This window comes from Meleagris gallopavo, chromosome 2, assembly GCF_905368555.1.
Source record: "Meleagris gallopavo chromosome 2, MGAL_WU_HG_1.1, whole genome shotgun sequence".
In the NCBI taxonomy this organism is placed as follows: domain Eukaryota; kingdom Metazoa; phylum Chordata; class Aves; order Galliformes; family Phasianidae; genus Meleagris; species Meleagris gallopavo.
This window is the reverse complement of record NC_139405.1, coordinates 34,491,209-34,508,083: the sequence shown is the minus strand read 5'-3', so window position 1 is coordinate 34,508,083 and position 16,875 is coordinate 34,491,209. Positions and strand designations below refer to the sequence as shown.

Genomic DNA, 16,875 nt, shown 5'->3' with positions numbered 1-16,875 from the left:
ATGGAAGCAATATGTCCAAATATCTACTGATTTGGGTTGACCAATTTTATAGCCTGCTGATTTGAACCAATCTCCTGAGAGAGGTAATTTTGTGCTCCTAGTCTCTGCTTGAGTTAAAATTGATACAAAGCTGAATAGGTGACCCGTTTGCAGTAGGCAATGCTGTGTTTTCATTGCACTGTCATGAGAGACTGGAAAAGCGTGTTCATGTCCCTGAGATCAACTAAAAATTCTGGAGGAAAGTCCCAAAGTTGAGCTCCTGGAACAACGTGCATTGCCATGACTGCTTTCGTTGATTGTATAATGTTTACCTCCCCTAGTGTATCTGATTCATTTCCAAACTTGGTTTGCCATTAATAAAAACACTAAATTTTGATTTCTCTGGAATTCTTTTTTTTTTTCTTCTTTTTTTCTTAACCTGTACTTCGTGTAGAGAGGGCGGGGGGAGGGGAAGCACGGCGAGAATTTTTTTCAACCTTCATTTTGAACTACTAGAAGGATGGAAAATCAGTTATTAGGACAGCACCATCTGCTGATCCTTCTGTGTTATTCAGTGTGTACTGTGTGCAGGGAAGCCAAAGGCAGGGATGGCTGCATGTTTTTTATTTTGCTTAGAGGAAGGAACAGGTCACAGTTTGTTCGTTCTTAATATAAAGAATGAAAGCATTAGAAAAACAGGATTGGCAATCCGTGCAGCTGCTTCTTAGGATTTTTCAGTTGCATGTCACATTTCAATGTTTAAAAAAAGAAAAATTAAAAATTAAAACAGATAAAAAACTATATCATTGTTTATAGTGTTTTGTACTTTCCATCATTTGCAACAGGACTAAATGAGCAAGTTATCCTCCAAGAAAATGGTCCTTTTTCCCTCTCATACTTTTAATTCATAAGTGATGCTGTATCTTAATGTCAGAACCGTTCTGCGAGGAAATAAATGTTGTTTTGAATAATAGTACGATGTTATGACTCTAACAAGCTCTGATACAAGATAAATTCCTGCTCACAGAATAGAAGACCCGTGTTTTTAAGTAGCATCAGAAGATGTATTGGTACAAACTGGTTCTGTGATTTCAGTGAGAACCAGAAGGGAAGGTTAAGTATGAGAGGTTATCTCAGATACCATAATAGGTAAAAACTAAACAAGAATTAGGAGGGGTTAACCAAGCAGTAAAAGGGGTGGGACAACTGCTAAGGGAATTAGAAGAGTCGGATAGGTTGTAAACCTCTGGAGTACTCAACCAATGGGGAAGTGGGAGGAAATTTGTGCTGGGAAATAAGAAATATAAATTGTTGCAACTCTCTGCTCTGATGCACCTCTCTACTCTGAAGGTTGTCCACTTCTGTAAAAGAGTGAAATAAATTGTGATTTATAGCTAATTCTGCCTGAGCTCGGACTATTGGACACAAGCATTTCTCGTTTTGTTATTGTTTTTTTTCATAAGGTGACCTGATGGCCGTATGCATCTTTACTTTCCCTGTACCTTTTTTAAGAGTGAAAAAAATATAGAAATGAAAAGAGAGATGAGACTGAACAATTGAAATGAATTTGTCTTGTAGAATGTGTGAGTGGAAATTGTTAAGTGCACATTAGCAGTAAATTAAAAATGTGCCTATTTAGGAAACAAGGCTCATGGAAGAGAATAAGCAAGGCAGGTGTGAGTTGGAAAGAAAATTTTGAAAGTAACCGTTCTCACTAGGGATTGTGAGGGATAGCAATCTTGCATATATTTTTGTTCATTATTGAGATAAAATAAATAGCCACAAATTGGAGGTAATTGGCCAGGAAAAGTGAAAAGGAGACAGCTTGTCTGCTACCCTTCTCCATTCCTAACAGCTAAATTTAAATAGAATTAATTAAATTGGGAAATAGGAGAGTAATGTTGTCACGGAGTAATAGTTAGATGGGAGGGATTAGGCTCCCTCAAGCTTTCTGAAGTCAAGCTACCTTTCAGGTGTAAAAGGAATGAGGGGTTAAGATAGTGAACATCCCAACAGCACAGAATACTTGTTGATTTTTGTGGAGGTGATCTTTATTTTTTTTTAAATGTTGCTTCAGTCCTTTTCTTTTGGCCCATGCATATGGTAGAAATACGCATTTTAAAAATAACGTGTCTTTGACTTATAGCAAGTCTATAGTGCTCTGATCTAACTTTGAAAATTAATGTATTAACCTCTGAATGTTTTTTTCTTAACAGCAGTAAGATGGCAAGACAAGAAATACTCCTTACATAGGAGTGTGATAGATTCTTTACTTCCAGGTTGTTCACATAGACTTTCTTGAGATTTCAGAAAGAATGGGAGAAGAATATAAAAGTGACAGTAGTTTAACAGTATTTAGTGGCACATATATTTACAACATAAATATTTATAGTTAGCAAATTCTTGATCCAAATATAATTGAATGTAGAAGGCTGTGCATATTTCAAAGTTAATCACTATATAGAGAATTCAGATCTGCTTTTTATGTAAAAAACATTTACCATATGTAGTCTTAAAATTTCTGTAAATTAAAATCTTGCATTTAAATGACCTCTAGGGGGCACCAAAAGATCTCATTGCAAATCCTGGCTCTTCAAGCTACGGATCATGTTGTCTGTATAATCTAACAGGTGTGTGGAGAAATGCGCTATCAGTTGAATCAAACCAAAATGAAGAAGGATGAGGCAGAAAAGGAGCTCAGAGAGTACAGAACAAAAACTATAAGGCAGCTTGAAATTAAGGACCAGGTAAGAGATGATACTGCTGTAGCTTTGCAGTTATTGGAAGCCTAAATAGGGTTATTTCGGAAGTTGGAATGATTCGTTTTTCTGATAGTGGTCATTTATTACTGTTAAATGGTTTCTGAATTAATGGCAACAAGCCAGCTATTACTGTTAAGTAAATACCTCTTGGTTATCTTATTCTTGTTTTCAGCCCTAATTTGTTAAGTTTTACGTAGTACTCATCCCATGCTTTCATACAGAATTACTTTAGCATATGAATTCATACAACGTACTTGAATTGTATATACTGTATACATATGCTTATACAGTCTTTTCTGACAAGTAAATCACATGTAACTAGGTATACATATAGCTTGACAAAACACTAAGAAGTCTTAAACATAAACTAACTGTACCAGGAAAAAAGAAGATCATTTGTCTTCCAGTTTCTTTAAAGATTCAAGTCTAATGAATGCTGGGGTTCATAGAAAAGTTTAAAAAACAAACTGTCTCTTATACTATATACAAAATCCAGTATATGCTTTACAGGTGAAAAAAACATCCACTGCAATAAGGAATATTATTAGGATAACATGCAACATACTTGGCTTAAACTGGTGTACTCTGCATCTTTTGAAGTGCCCTTTTTGTCGAAGTTCTATCCATTTTTAGTTAGCTATTCAAACTTCCAGTTATTCCTTCAAAAGTTGTCATTTTTCACGGGAGTAAATTTCTTCTGAATACACAGAGGAGTGCATAAGATGCATGAAAGCATAATTTTTACATGGATTTTCTACATAGAGCAGACTATCCAACAAGTTTTAAATCATTCTTCTACTTGTAAATAAGTGAACAAATCAGTGCCTGTGTAAGAACATACATAGAAAAAAATGCAGTATTTCTAAAATTAAATTTTATTTACCAGTTGCCCAAAATCTGCATGTAGAAAATAAGTTTATTAAGTTAATTAATAACTTAATTAAGTACAAGTTTGGACTTGAAATGTTATTGATTCAAGTTATAATAAAAAGATACATAAAATCAAAAAAGTTAATTAGATAAAATAACTCATTAATATGTATTGAAAAATTTTCTAGCCCAGAAAAACAGGGGCCTTCCAAAGCCTTTTGTTTTCAGGATTGTTTTTTCTGTTTTGTTTTTTTTTTTTTCTATCCTCCTGCATCCCTTAGGCCTAAGGACACTTTGAAAAACAAAAAGCAGGCTTGTCGTCTGTGCCTTGACAGATATCACAGATAAGAGAGTTGGCATAATCTTGGCATACAAATAAAACAGGATGTGTTTAATAAGATATCTGAAGAAGTAACTTGGATTTTAAATCCTGTTCTCTGACTTGCTTCAGGATTGCCTTCTGAATAAATTGCAAAATTGAACAAAATATTCTAACCTCATGTATTGACATAATAGTATTTTATTCATTGTGGGAATGAGTATACTAAAATGTGATAATTTGGTATAATTAAAATAAAGTGATGGAGGGAGAATCCCTAGCAGTAGAGATTAGAGTAATTCAGTAATTACGTAAAGTAACTATATTGTTCAAATACAATAGTTGGTTCCTTTGTAAAAGAAAAGTAGGAAAAAAAAACAATCGAAAACATTTTTTTTTAAATACTGAGGCTCAGTGTCTGTTAGCTGTTTCATTGGTGAGACACTAGTAATCAAGAAAGTTCTGTATAGGTCCTCATATTATTTAATGTGTTAAAAGGTGTGTTTTATTCCTTTTTTTTCTTGTTTTAATGCGTAGCTTTACAAACATTGTCACTGCGAATTGTTTCCTATAAATAAAATGAAAACAGCTTAATCACATTTAGTGTATTTAAGGATGAACCTAAGATGTTTTATCTTACATGGCACTAAATTGCAAACAATAATTGTTCTTTGGTCTCTCAGCCATGACCTGACCTTCTGGCTAAGACAGAGTTGATACCTTTCTTGGCCACCATCTGTTCATAATAAATACATATTTATATTTTAAAAGTAGAGAAATACTAGTGTACAAACAGTACTGCTATACATTTTTCTGTTTTAAAAGCAAATAATGTTATTTCAAATTCACTTCTGATATATTGAGAATGAGTTTCCTTGTTTTTTTGAGATATGCTTGTGTTTGTTAATTGTGTGGATAAGTTCTAGTTTTGAAGATGTATTTGAGTTTGTGTATAAAAAGGATTATAAAAAGGATTAATGTTATCCAGGTGTGTCAGAAGAGTCATAAATTCCTATGTGTGCAATCTGAGATGATCAGGTATATATTTGGTAAAAGCTGATATTTATAACATTCTTTGAAAATGAATTTGTATCCTTTAGGGAAGTTAAAGGAAATTCTGTGTACATAATATATAGTATTTTCCTCTTTTTTCTGATATCTCTTTTCCTGTCTTTATCACTCAGTAGGGACTAATTTAGAATACTGGTGCTTTTGTGGGAATACCTGTAATTGACATTGGACATGAATATATCTTAAAATAAAAACAAAGAACCAAAGAGCAATGCAACCTTTTAAATTGAATAACTATTTTGTAGTATCATCCATCATGATGTGATTAACCCTAGGATTGAGGGTGTAAGGGGCAAGGAAGAAATATACCGCAGGGTTTCTCAACACAAAAACTGCATCTGTTCATGTGAGCCAGTATATTGTAAAGTAGCATAACCTACTGCCCTCTCTTTTTCTGTCTCAGCTCTCTCATTGTGGTTGTGATTGTGCTGAAATAAAATACTTAATGCTTTACCTTCTGAGGAACAAGCTTTAAAAAAAAAAAAAGTGCAATGCCTTCATGGCAGTAAACAGTGTCCACACTAGGGGTTGTAGTAGCACAACTATATCAGAAAGAAGTCACGCCCTAACCTAAATAGCTATTATCAGAAGAAAAAATTGTGGCATGTTTGACACAGTAGGTCTTCACTTTTACAGTACTTTTTCTGTGAAATTAGAAGCACTGCATGGGCTGATGTGTGCTTTTGTTGTGGAAATCATTTTTGTGAAAATTTGAAGTCATTGTTTCCTCAGATTAGCATCACTTATTCTCTCCTACTCTGCATTAAAAAAAAAAAAAAAAATCTACTGTTAATTGCTTCCTGTGTCTTTGTAAGTCATTTTTATTTGGTTTAGAAAATCTTGCAAGCTTCAGAAAGCAGTTTGTAGTCTTGGCTTATGTAGTCCCAGCTAATTTGGGCTCTAATCTCTGTTAGAGTTCAGGAGTGTTTTACAACTGGGCTTCTTTTAATAAAGCACTGGAATATGTTAAATGCAACCACAGAAAATCAGTCCTGTAAATTTTCTTTAAAAACTTTATTTTAAAATCAGATAAACATTTTATGTAGGAATAAGTCTTAGCCTCTAAGTTTAACCTATGAAAACAACAGGAAAACAACCTTTCAATACTGTATTTAAAATTCAAGTATAATTTGAAACTGGGGATAGCAGAATTCTCTTGCATGCCTTGTAGGTGACAGAACAAAAACCTCCAAAAATATCATACCAGAAAAACCCAAGATTTTTTACGAGCTGTGATATGTAAGTTTCTGATCCCAAATAAAAGACGACGGAGTCACTAATATGTGCAACCTATACATGTGGAAAGAGTTATACATAAGAACATTTTTCTGTTGTATGACAAAACCTAAATGATGTCTCCATACACTATAGACTAAATGACAATTTTGCAGACAAATAAAAATCTGGCAAAATTGCAGTCCAAAAGCATTTTGCCAAAAGGTATTTTGGGAATGTTTATCGCATTTGTCATAAATCCATGATTTATAGTAACCTAATTTAGACATTATAAATGAAGAGATTACTGACTGTCTTCGTCAAAAATAAAACAGGCCAAGAATTTGAGTATATATTCTGGAAATGCGTGAAGTGTGTCCAATACAAGACAAGATACAACCTCCGAAGACACTGATTCCCTCAGATGTCATCTTATGAATAGATATGAGCCATGCTTCACAAGATGAAGTTTGTCACGGGCTGGGACATTAGCAATATCACCAGATGTTTTGAAACTCAATAGAATTGCAAGGTTTAGTACTCTGGTGAGGGTGGACTAGGATTGTATGGCAGAATTTACAGCTGTTACATGAATGCCCATTTTTATACTGAATATTTTGTGACTCCATTAGTTAAAAAGATTCTCAGAAAGTTCTGTTTTTAAAAGGAATTTGTTGAGTTAGTAAGTGTATTTGAATGCTGTTTGGCAGGGAGTAAAGGAATGAAAATACAACAGACAGCTTGAAATTCTTAAGGTTAGATATTTTTTTTCTTGAAAACAGTGGCCTTGAGAGTAAGAAAAACCACGAAATTGCTATTGGACAAGAAAACCTTAAGAAAGACTGTGTTATAACCTTGTAGCGTAACTAAAAGCTTTATCATTAATCCTTCTTTTTTTTAATATTCCAAGTCCTAATCTCAAAGTAGGTAAAGGAGAAGGGAGTAAAATGTTACTACTTTATGGCTTTGTTACGAATTTTCTGATCTATTCAGGAGGAAAATATTTTCGTTACTGGGTTTAGTAGCTCAACTCAAGATTTTTCGAGTAAAAATGTTGATATGGAACTTGACTTTTTACAAAAGAAGTGTCTAATTAAAATTATGAAATATCTGCTGTTCTTGCTGTGCTATCGTGTTTTATATGTCAACCATCCATTCCACAAGGATCACTGAGGATCACCCTTCATAATACACTCTTAGTCCTGTTTTCAAGAGAAAAATATCTGAGGCTGGGAATCCCAGTAGTAGATTTTTTTAATTATTATTTTACTTCATTTTTTTTGTACTGGTCTGCTTCTTTAAAGCAGCTGGCCTGCTAAAAAGAGTGAGGTGAGCTTTTTCAGCCCATGTTACTTATCAGAATTTTATTTCTCATAGCTGCCAACGGCCCAAGTAATCTTGATCCATGCTCTGTCACCTACAGTGGTGTTACCGTGTTAACATATGAAATTATTTATGTGCATTAAACATTATTCAAAGTAGGAAAAGAGTTGCATAGCTTTTGGTTTAAGTGTGTGTATACTTAATGCTTACAGAAATGCCTGTTTTCTCAATTCTTTTTCTTCTTAGACTAGAGTAAGAGTGACTTTATCAACAGTCATTGTGTTAACAATCTGCTCTGAAGTAAAATAATGTAAAAGTCCCTGACTATCACTTTTCTACTGTCAGTGTGTAGCTTTTCTTAATGCTATCTAGGAAGAGACAATCCCACATCAGTCACGTGGAAGATGTGTTTGAAAGGATAAATGAAGTTATTTTTGTCCTCTCCTGTTTCTCCACAGTGAAGGTGTAATCTTCCTATTTGTATTTCTTATATGTACCCTGCTTTTCTGACAATTTCTTTTCAATGAGCAAACCATCTACTCCCCACCAACCCCCAACACCCACAGCTGCAGTCCATTTAAAAATACACCTTGTTCCCCTGTGGTATAAAATCATTTTCTTATCTCTACTGGTGGCTGCTGAGATAATCTCTATTACGGCAGTGTTGTCTGTTAAAATGTTGCAGTAGTAATCTTCATGGGTTTGAAAGTTTTGTTCCTGAAATAGCGGTGTAGTTCAAATATTTTCAAGAAAATAATGTGGTAAAATCCTTGTATAAGATATTTATTCCTTCATATTTTTCAAGGTATTTATTCACAATATCCAGGGGCCATGTTGCTCTTTGAGAGTTTGCACAAGGACAGACATGTTAAAGTACTGCTTAATTTAAAAATGGTGTGTGCATATTCATAAATATATACTTAGCAACACAAATCTTGTCTTTCATTTTTTTTTCATTTTTTTTCTTGCCCCAGCTGCACATAACTAACAGTTACAGATAGAAAGTTTGCTTTCGTTAGATTTAAAAATGTCTTTGAGATCATCCCACCTCCATGCTATTCCCTGTTCTTTCTCTGCCTCTTTTCTATTGATCTGCAGACCCTCATCTCTGTTAATTCTTGATCATTTTGGAAGCAGAAGGTTTGCTCCTGGCTTTTGCATAGGTGATGACTCTGGTCTTGAAGTTTTGCTCTTTATTATGTTGAAGGGATGTCACACTACTGCCAGATGCCATTATGTTTCTTTGCAGTAGAAGCAGTAATGTGGCCACAAAACTAGGTGCGCCCGAGGACTGCAAGACTTCCACTAAATAAGGCTAGAATAATTAATATCTGTCCAACAAATTGCAGTCTCTACTATTCATCTAGATTAAACCCTTGCTTTTCTCTCTGGTGTTTGGAGGTTCCATAGATTTGTGAACTGTTGGTGGGGAAAAGGAACTCTGTGCTTTTATTGGAGATACCTCTGTGCTTCTGCTCACATTTGTCATCTTTCAGCATCGATATATGAGCGGGTTCTCAATGTCATTCCTAACTTGAGATTTATGTTTTGGACTAAATGATTTGTAGAAATTTGGTGGTTCTATGTTTGTAGAGAATTGACTCTAGTTTCAAGAGGTGATCTTTGTGGACTCTTTTGAGCCTTGCTCATGTATTTCTTGTAATTCACTGGTACACTTCACAGCTTTTTAATCTCAAATATATTTCCAGAAAGGAATTTTCTCCTTTGAAACCAGATTTAGTTTTCAAAACTAAGTTGTATCCTAAAGCAGATTTAAATAGGAAACAGCAGTGATTCACATAGAATTCAAAAGGGAGAAAAACATTGTTGGGACCTAGCGGAGGTTAACCTTGTGGTGGCCCTAAGTCACGTTATGAAGTTGGATAGCTCTTCAGGTGCAATATGCTATGTCAGATGGCCGTGCCTGGGAGGTCTGAGGTTTAGGGACTGATCAGAACATAGTTTTGCTTGATTGATATCAAGATTAGGATAGAAATGACTGCGAGTGACCCCTGCTGAATATGAGCTGCTAGTTTTCTCCACGTAAAATACCTTGGAATCTTGCTGCAAAAAGTTTGCTCTTTCTTATAAATTAAAAAAGAGAAAAAGAAACTGAGAGAGAATTCTGGTTTTGATTAATTTGTATATAAATAAGTACAGAAGGCAACATTGGTTGAGATCAGTTTTAAACAATGCAAAAATTCCCTGTTGCTGTCATATAGAATGGTTAAGTGCACTTGAATTGCAATACTGATGGTACCTCTCAAAAGGAGCTTAGTTTTAGCCTTACTCCTATACACCAGTTTCATTGCTTTGAAAGGCTGGTTTAGTAAGTGAAACAGAACATGGGAGCTTCAGGGCCTGTAAAGTTTTACTATATATTAATTTGAAACGTATCTGATTTTATAGTTGTTGTTTGCCTTTTGGTGCAAATGCCGACAACCATAGCATTTATATTTCACTTTCTGTTACTTTGTCTTCATTCTTGTATTTCTTGGTTCTATTTTATGTCCTTTTAATGTGTTAAAAATGAAGGAATGAAGTAGAAAACAAAGAAAAGAAAGTACTGCAAATTTGTGGAAATATCTTTCCCTCCAAAATTACAGTGCTGCAGAATTGATTTTTTAGGTTATGCTGTGTGATTTCGTACCTGGTACGTAAGAATACTAGAATAACAGTGAATGTCATAAATCGATTATTAGCTCATTTGCTTTTAATATATTTTTGATTTGCTAAAAGGTTTCTCAAGTTGTTTTTACATTTTAATAGAGTATGAGTTTTTATCACTGTTTAATCTTTCTCATTTATTTAATATAAAAAATAGCATTTGTTTTTTCTGTCAGCTTTGCTGCTATTTAAAATTCTGTGGAAAAACATCTGCTGGTTTAGAATTTAAAGTTCCATTTTTCTGCATACAATAGAATCAGCATCAGTACGAAAAGAATTAAGCAATTATTTTAATCCTCAATTTGGCTTGTTTTCAATCAAATTACTTCATTATTTAATTTTATCAGACTCTATGGAGTTAAAGAGATGTCTAGTTAATTAAGAAATAAGTTTTTACAAATACATGAGTATTCATAGGTGAAGATAATTTCAGATTATTAATGGGGAGAATATATGAAGATTCATCCAGTGTTTGAGACATCTTCCTTTATTGCCTTTTAGTAAGATGTATTAATGTCACTGAAAGAACATCTCCAGTGCTATCCTAAAAATGCATTGTGAAAATCAGAAGACAGTTTGTAAACACCTCATGAACTAATGAATGAGAAGAGAAACGCTTAGAATTCCAACTGTTTCAAGAAACTCTAGAAAGTACTACATGCTGCAAACATAAAATAGTTCAGATACTGAAAAGATATATATATATATGGGTATGTGTAAAAATTTTTACCGTGGTGTTATTTCATCAGTGTGTTAATTATTGTTAAATAAAGCTTCCTTCTTTCAACTGAATTGGAGAGGAATGCAGAGTGGTGTTAATGTGCTTCCTTTTACTACTACTGATGTTTCTCTTGCTCAGGTTCAGGCTGCCATCTTTCAATGGCAAAGTGCCTTTTCATACTTCTGAAAGTTTAGGCAGTGCAAAACAGATCAAATAATACTTTTAAAATTATGTGCAGAAGTAATAAGAATATTAAAGTTGGGGAGTTAGGCACCAGAAGTTGCCTGTTGCAATGTTCCAAGCTTAATGTAGTCTTGTTGTACGTATACGTTATGATAATTCTGTTTCTTGTTGTACTGAAAATCTGTTTCAGATTTTCTTAAACTCAAGATTGTCATCTGTCTTTTTTCAGTTCTGTACTCCATCTCTTGTCTCTCACGTATGTTGAAAAGTTAAATATCTTGAAGAAATATTATCTGATCATGTAAAAAGCTGCATTGCAAGCGATAGGCTCTGAGGGATCAAATTAATGCTGCCTTAGAAGCGGAGTTGTCATTAAAATACTTTAGTTGGTGGTTTGTTCCTCCTTCTCCCTACAGTTATGCTAAGGCCCAGATAGCAGCTACAGAATTGCCTGCAGCTTACCGGTAGAAGAAATATGTACTAAAAGTAACACAAAAACGAGCCTGTATCTGAGTAGTTTTGGAAAGACACTATCTGATAAGGTTCCTTGGACATACAGAAAACTCACTGATTATGGAGTTTTTCTGTGTTTTGAATTCTGATTACATTGTGATGAACTTGACTTGTGATATTTCTACACAAAGTTATGCATTTTTGAATCTGACATTGTTTGCAGGAGAGGGAAAGTTTTGTTTTTTATTGATGTATGAACAGATCTCAGGTTCAGAGGCTTTGTGTTTTTCAAGCCATTGTCTGAGTTACTAAATTGAAGAAGCATCTAGCATCAGGAACTGGGCTGTGTGTTTTCACCATAATAACGCTTGGCTTCTACCAAGTTGTTTTTAATAACTGTTTCTTAAGAATTATTTAGTTAATGTCTCTAAAGTATGCCTGGATCAGACATCTCTGATTTGTGACTTGCTTGTTAGCAAGTCCTCTTGGGTGACAGTAGTTTCCTCCTGTCCTTTTCTTGTGAGATTGTCTGCTAGTTCTGCTGTGGCCATTTCCAGGTTAGAATTCCTGTTCCTCTCATCACTTGCATTGTGATGACATCTAAATGCTGGTATTTAAAATATATTTGTGCGTACATACACACAAACACATGTATGTGTCCCTGTATGTGTCTGGAAAGAAGCATCTGATTTGGAATGTTGTAGTTATCGATGAAAGCAGTGGAAGTAAAATTGGTCTTGAAAACCTGTGTTTGCTTCCCTGTTACTTTTTATGGAATTCATAAGCTCCCTTTGTGTCCTTAAAGATCCTGTTGTGGATTGTTGATTGAGAATTCATTTCTTTGAATATGAATGCATATCCATGACAGCTGAAATCTGTGGACAGATTTTAGGGTTGAGACCCGAAGGTTCAATATCTGGCTAATAAAACATTTTCACCAGGGATTATTCTGCTCTGAATTTGCTTTGTTCTGTAGGTCTCTGTCAAAACCTGACTGAGCTTGTTTCACTTGAGGGAATGGTGTAAAGCCCTTCTGTTCACTGAGGCTTTTCCCTGATGGAGCGGCGGTGAGGTGTACTGATGTTCACAATTGTGGTTATGCTTTTTCGAATACTTAGTTGACTCTTTTCAACTAATTCATATTATTGTGGGTTTTTTTGAAAGAAATTTTTAAAGCAAATCTTAATGGTGTAATGGGTTGTTACAATCTTTGAAGGGGAAGAAGACTAATGATCCTGCAAATAGCTTCACTCACTTTGTATTCAAAATTGAAATTATTGATTCAGTTTGGGAGGTATCCTGTATCATACAGATGACATTCAAATTCTAATCAAAACATCACAGAATTACAGAATCACCAAGGTTGGAAAAGACATACTTCATGAACCTTTGTTGAGTGGTAAAAAGAACATCATGAAACCTATTCCTGGATGGAGAAATTGTGTTTATCTGCAACATCATAACATACTGGAAGAGTATTGAGTTAACATTTTCACAAGAGGAACAGAGACAACATTATTACAAAGATGCTTCAAGTGCAAATATTGGCACTGAATTACATTAATTTATTCTTGTAGTTGTTTGAATGAATAATTTAATTAACTGAAGAAGATACTAAGGCTTGTAGAAAGTTATGACAAAATAAGTTATGTTATGAATTTGAAGTATAATAGCTATTCAGCACTGACTCCTTACGTGAACAATTTTATTCTGTGCTGCAAATGTCCTTTCACAATTCAGATGACTTAAAAATATGCAAGTTCTCTCTAGCTCCAACGGTGAATTAATATTTATGTAGGGAGTTTATGTAAGATATCTACTACCTTAAAAAGCATATATTGTTAGCTTATATTCTGTACTACATTGCCATCCTTAGAACATCCTTACAACCAAGTATTGCATTATATTTCAGATGTATTCCTACAGGTACTTGTATGTTATACATCGTCTCTATTCTGAGAATATTTATAAAAAATGTTCTAAGTGTTGATACTATGATTAAATTGGCATTAGTATTTCCAGGGTTCTTCACTGCAATCAAAGATGTTGGTCATACAACTTTCCCAATGGTTGCATGTGTGATAAATTAGTGTACTCATTACCTAAATCAGGTTTACTTTCTTGGTTTAGTTGACATATAGAGATTTATAACATAAAGAATATGACAGGATTAATCATGACCAGTGTTTAGGATTCAGTCATGAATAACTTGTTTTATAGCAGCAAAATCACTGAAATACCTTTATTCTCTTAATGTGATATTTTAAGAGTATGACAAGAGCTTGATTCCCATGCATTGTTGCTTATGTAATAGATAAGGTAGGTAACTAGGTAAACTAGGAGATATCCTATGTCCGACAGCATCTAAACACAGTCACTTCTGCTTTCTGGCTTTCTGATGCAGTGAGTTACAGATACAAATATGGAAGTATTCACATGAGGAAATAAGAAAATGATTGTAATATGGATCTCTTAAACATGCAAAGGCAGTAATATTGTGTATTAATACATTTTTGGTATTTATATAATATGCATTTTGACTTTCCATGAGAATACAACGTCAAATATTTTAATTTACTTGTTTTGCACCTTTTATCTTCAAATTACTTTTGTTCTAAAGCAAAAATACATGTTATTTTTCAGGAGTTTTTATCACATTAAGATTTGCTATCTTCAAATGTTTTTCCATGCATTTCTTAAATATACTTTCTATGGTTCTACAATTTTCTAAGAAAATAGAAAAACTGGGATTAGAGCTGAATGGAAACAAGCAGCGTTTGGAACAAGCCCAGCAGGATGTGGCAGGAGCCAGAGAGGACTGCCTAAAACTGACAGAACTGCTGAGTAAATCTGAGCACCAACTGCACCTCACCAGGTACCCCTTATCCTATTACATGCTATAGTACCAATTTCATTCTGCTAATGTTTTTGCCACAGGCTTTCCCCACAGCTGATAACTGCAGTCATTGCATGGGCAGCCCCCTAGTCATATTAAAAGTGGTGACTTGAATGACTGAGTTATGAACTATAAGCAGCTAAAAGTGAATTACTAGCGTGAAGCTAAGGCAATGTTTAACTCCAGTGGTGAGGTACCATACTTGTAGGCAGGAAAAAGGGCTGGGAAGGGTGCAGCTAGTTTCTTGTTCCTGTGTTTGGTGGGACAAGAATACTTTAAAATGTCATTTCAGACTGTAATGAACAGCAGCACCCTTAAACAGAGGAGTTTGCAGATTAATAATGTGAAGTTTATGCAGGTGAATGACCAAGAACATATAAATGTACCTAATCATGCTAAGCTTCCTTGAAGATTAAACAATCAAAAGGTAATATTACTGTCTACACTTAGGAGATAAACTCAAGAATGTGCAGAGGGTGTTGAAGTCACTTGTTCAGTGGATATGTGATGTTATTCATTACACATTTCTAGAAAATAACAGATTATCCTGCCAATAATTCGTTCCAGCTTGAGTTTATTTTTTTTTTCTTTTGTCACACACAGCATTATTGTCTTACTGCTGGAAGATTTTGGTTGTGTATGTGTTGGTTTTTTTCTAACTTCTCCTCTCTTGTCACCTGAAAACTGAGTATCTAGATAGAAATCTGAAGACTTTTACTCAGTCCTTAATCAAAAAGTTGAGTTAATTTAAATTTTACATGGGAGGGAAAAGACCCTCCGATTTTTATCACTTAACAGAATGTCTGTGTGTTCATCCAAGTCTTGTACTCTTCGGGTTTATGAGAATTCTGCCATTGAGTAAATGGAAATAAAATAGAGCTTCATCTAAACTATTAAATTCAATGAATCAATTTTTTATTCAGCTCCATTTCTGTGTAATTCAGAGCACGGTAGTTTAACAGATGGAAGAAAGTACCACTCTAACAGCCTGTATTTAGAGAAAAAATATGCTAGAGGTTAATGAACTTGAAAAAAGTTTGGGGTGAGTTGTTAAGATATCTAAAGTTTTGATTTAGCAGAACTTTATTAATAATGATTTGTTGTGATAGTTAACCAAATGGCTTACCACGCTCCTTTTAGCAAAGGGCTGATTATATGCAATAAAACTCTGGATATCTTGGAGGAAGTCTGATAGCCAATGAATATTTGTGAAAATACATGGCTTGTAAAAATCAGCACTATTTACTGTTTTTACATAGTATGACACCTCTGGGAAGGTAGCTAACATACAGATGACTCAGATATCTTTACAGTCTGTGGTGTCAAACTCAGGAATTTTGCAAGCTGCAAATTACTGGAGGCAGGGAGTTTGGGGCAAGTAATGCCCTATGCCAGCCCTGTTCTTACAGTCTTTAGTAGACATCTGCTTTTGTCTGCTTTTTGAGACAGGCAGTGAATTAGTACAGCTTCTTTGTTTGACTGAGTGTGGCCACTCTTCTGAGATGTCCTAATCTTTGATAATTTTTTATACTTTGTGTTTATATTACGTTTTCTGATTGTAAATATACATTTTAGGAATTAAAATGTTTCTATGCTGGCATATGATCATGAGAAAGATGTCTACGTTAAAGCTTGGGAAATCGAGTTACATAAAGGAAAAATATTTGAATCGAATTCTCTAATACTACTTAGGTTTTTTTAATATTCTCTTTATCTTCTTTCCAGGAATAGAGTAGGTGATACTAATGTCACAAGTGGTGGTTGAAGTATGAGATATGTATTGCTTCTGAACTATTACCCTGCATACCTATATTGGCAGCACAGGGTTAGAGATCTTTTCATACTGTCTTCCGTTTTCCCCAAGTCACAGCAGAAAAGATACTCAACTCAAATTGCACTTTTCCTCAGCCTCTCTCCTTCTCTCCTTCTCAGATCACTTCTGGTGGAACAAGCTTACTGTATTAGCGAAGGGTCAAGATTTACATGTCTCTAATGACATTACAGTTCTGTGTTGTAAAGGCCAGTGTGTTTTTAATGTGCAGTACATCCATAGTTGTCATGTGAACTTGATTCACTTGCAGTCTGTCCTCCATTCTTTATTCCCTTCACCTGAAATGGCAGTTGTGCCAGAGAAAATACTCACTTGAAGGGTAGTGGTAATAGCAATCCTATGGGGCTTGTGGAATTGTTCACTGGGATTTGCCAAGGAAAACAGATTTTAAGCTCTAGAGTCCTGCCTGTGGGAGGTCGCTACAGAAATTGCACTGATTCAGTGCATCTCTTGGGTATTCTGGTCTTGGCCTCGTCTTACTGATTTCCCTGTTTTCAAGACAGAACCAGCTGGTCAACTGCAAGTCTACTCTAAAAGCTGAACTTGAGGAAGTCCCGTACTGCTATTACATCATTGTGGATGATG

At 34.6% G+C, this 16,875-nt stretch overlaps 1 protein-coding gene across 8 annotated transcripts in view; it reads left to right on the top strand.

Moving 5' to 3' along the window:
- SDCCAG8 (SHH signaling and ciliogenesis regulator SDCCAG8) overlaps window positions 1-16,875 on the top strand; it is a 104,194-nt gene that overhangs the window by 22,995 nt on the left and 64,324 nt on the right. For 7 of the 8 annotated variants that reach the window (XM_085219627.1, XM_085219630.1, XM_085219626.1 and 4 more), the window contains 2 exons: window positions 2,610-2,726; window positions 14,296-14,438. In XM_085219627.1, the coding sequence (XP_085075753.1) occupies window positions 2,610-2,726; window positions 14,296-14,438 (260 nt within the window). The remainder of the gene's footprint in view (window positions 1-2,609; window positions 2,727-14,295; window positions 14,439-16,875) is intronic. The other variant, XM_085219631.1, reaches the window with a different exon arrangement.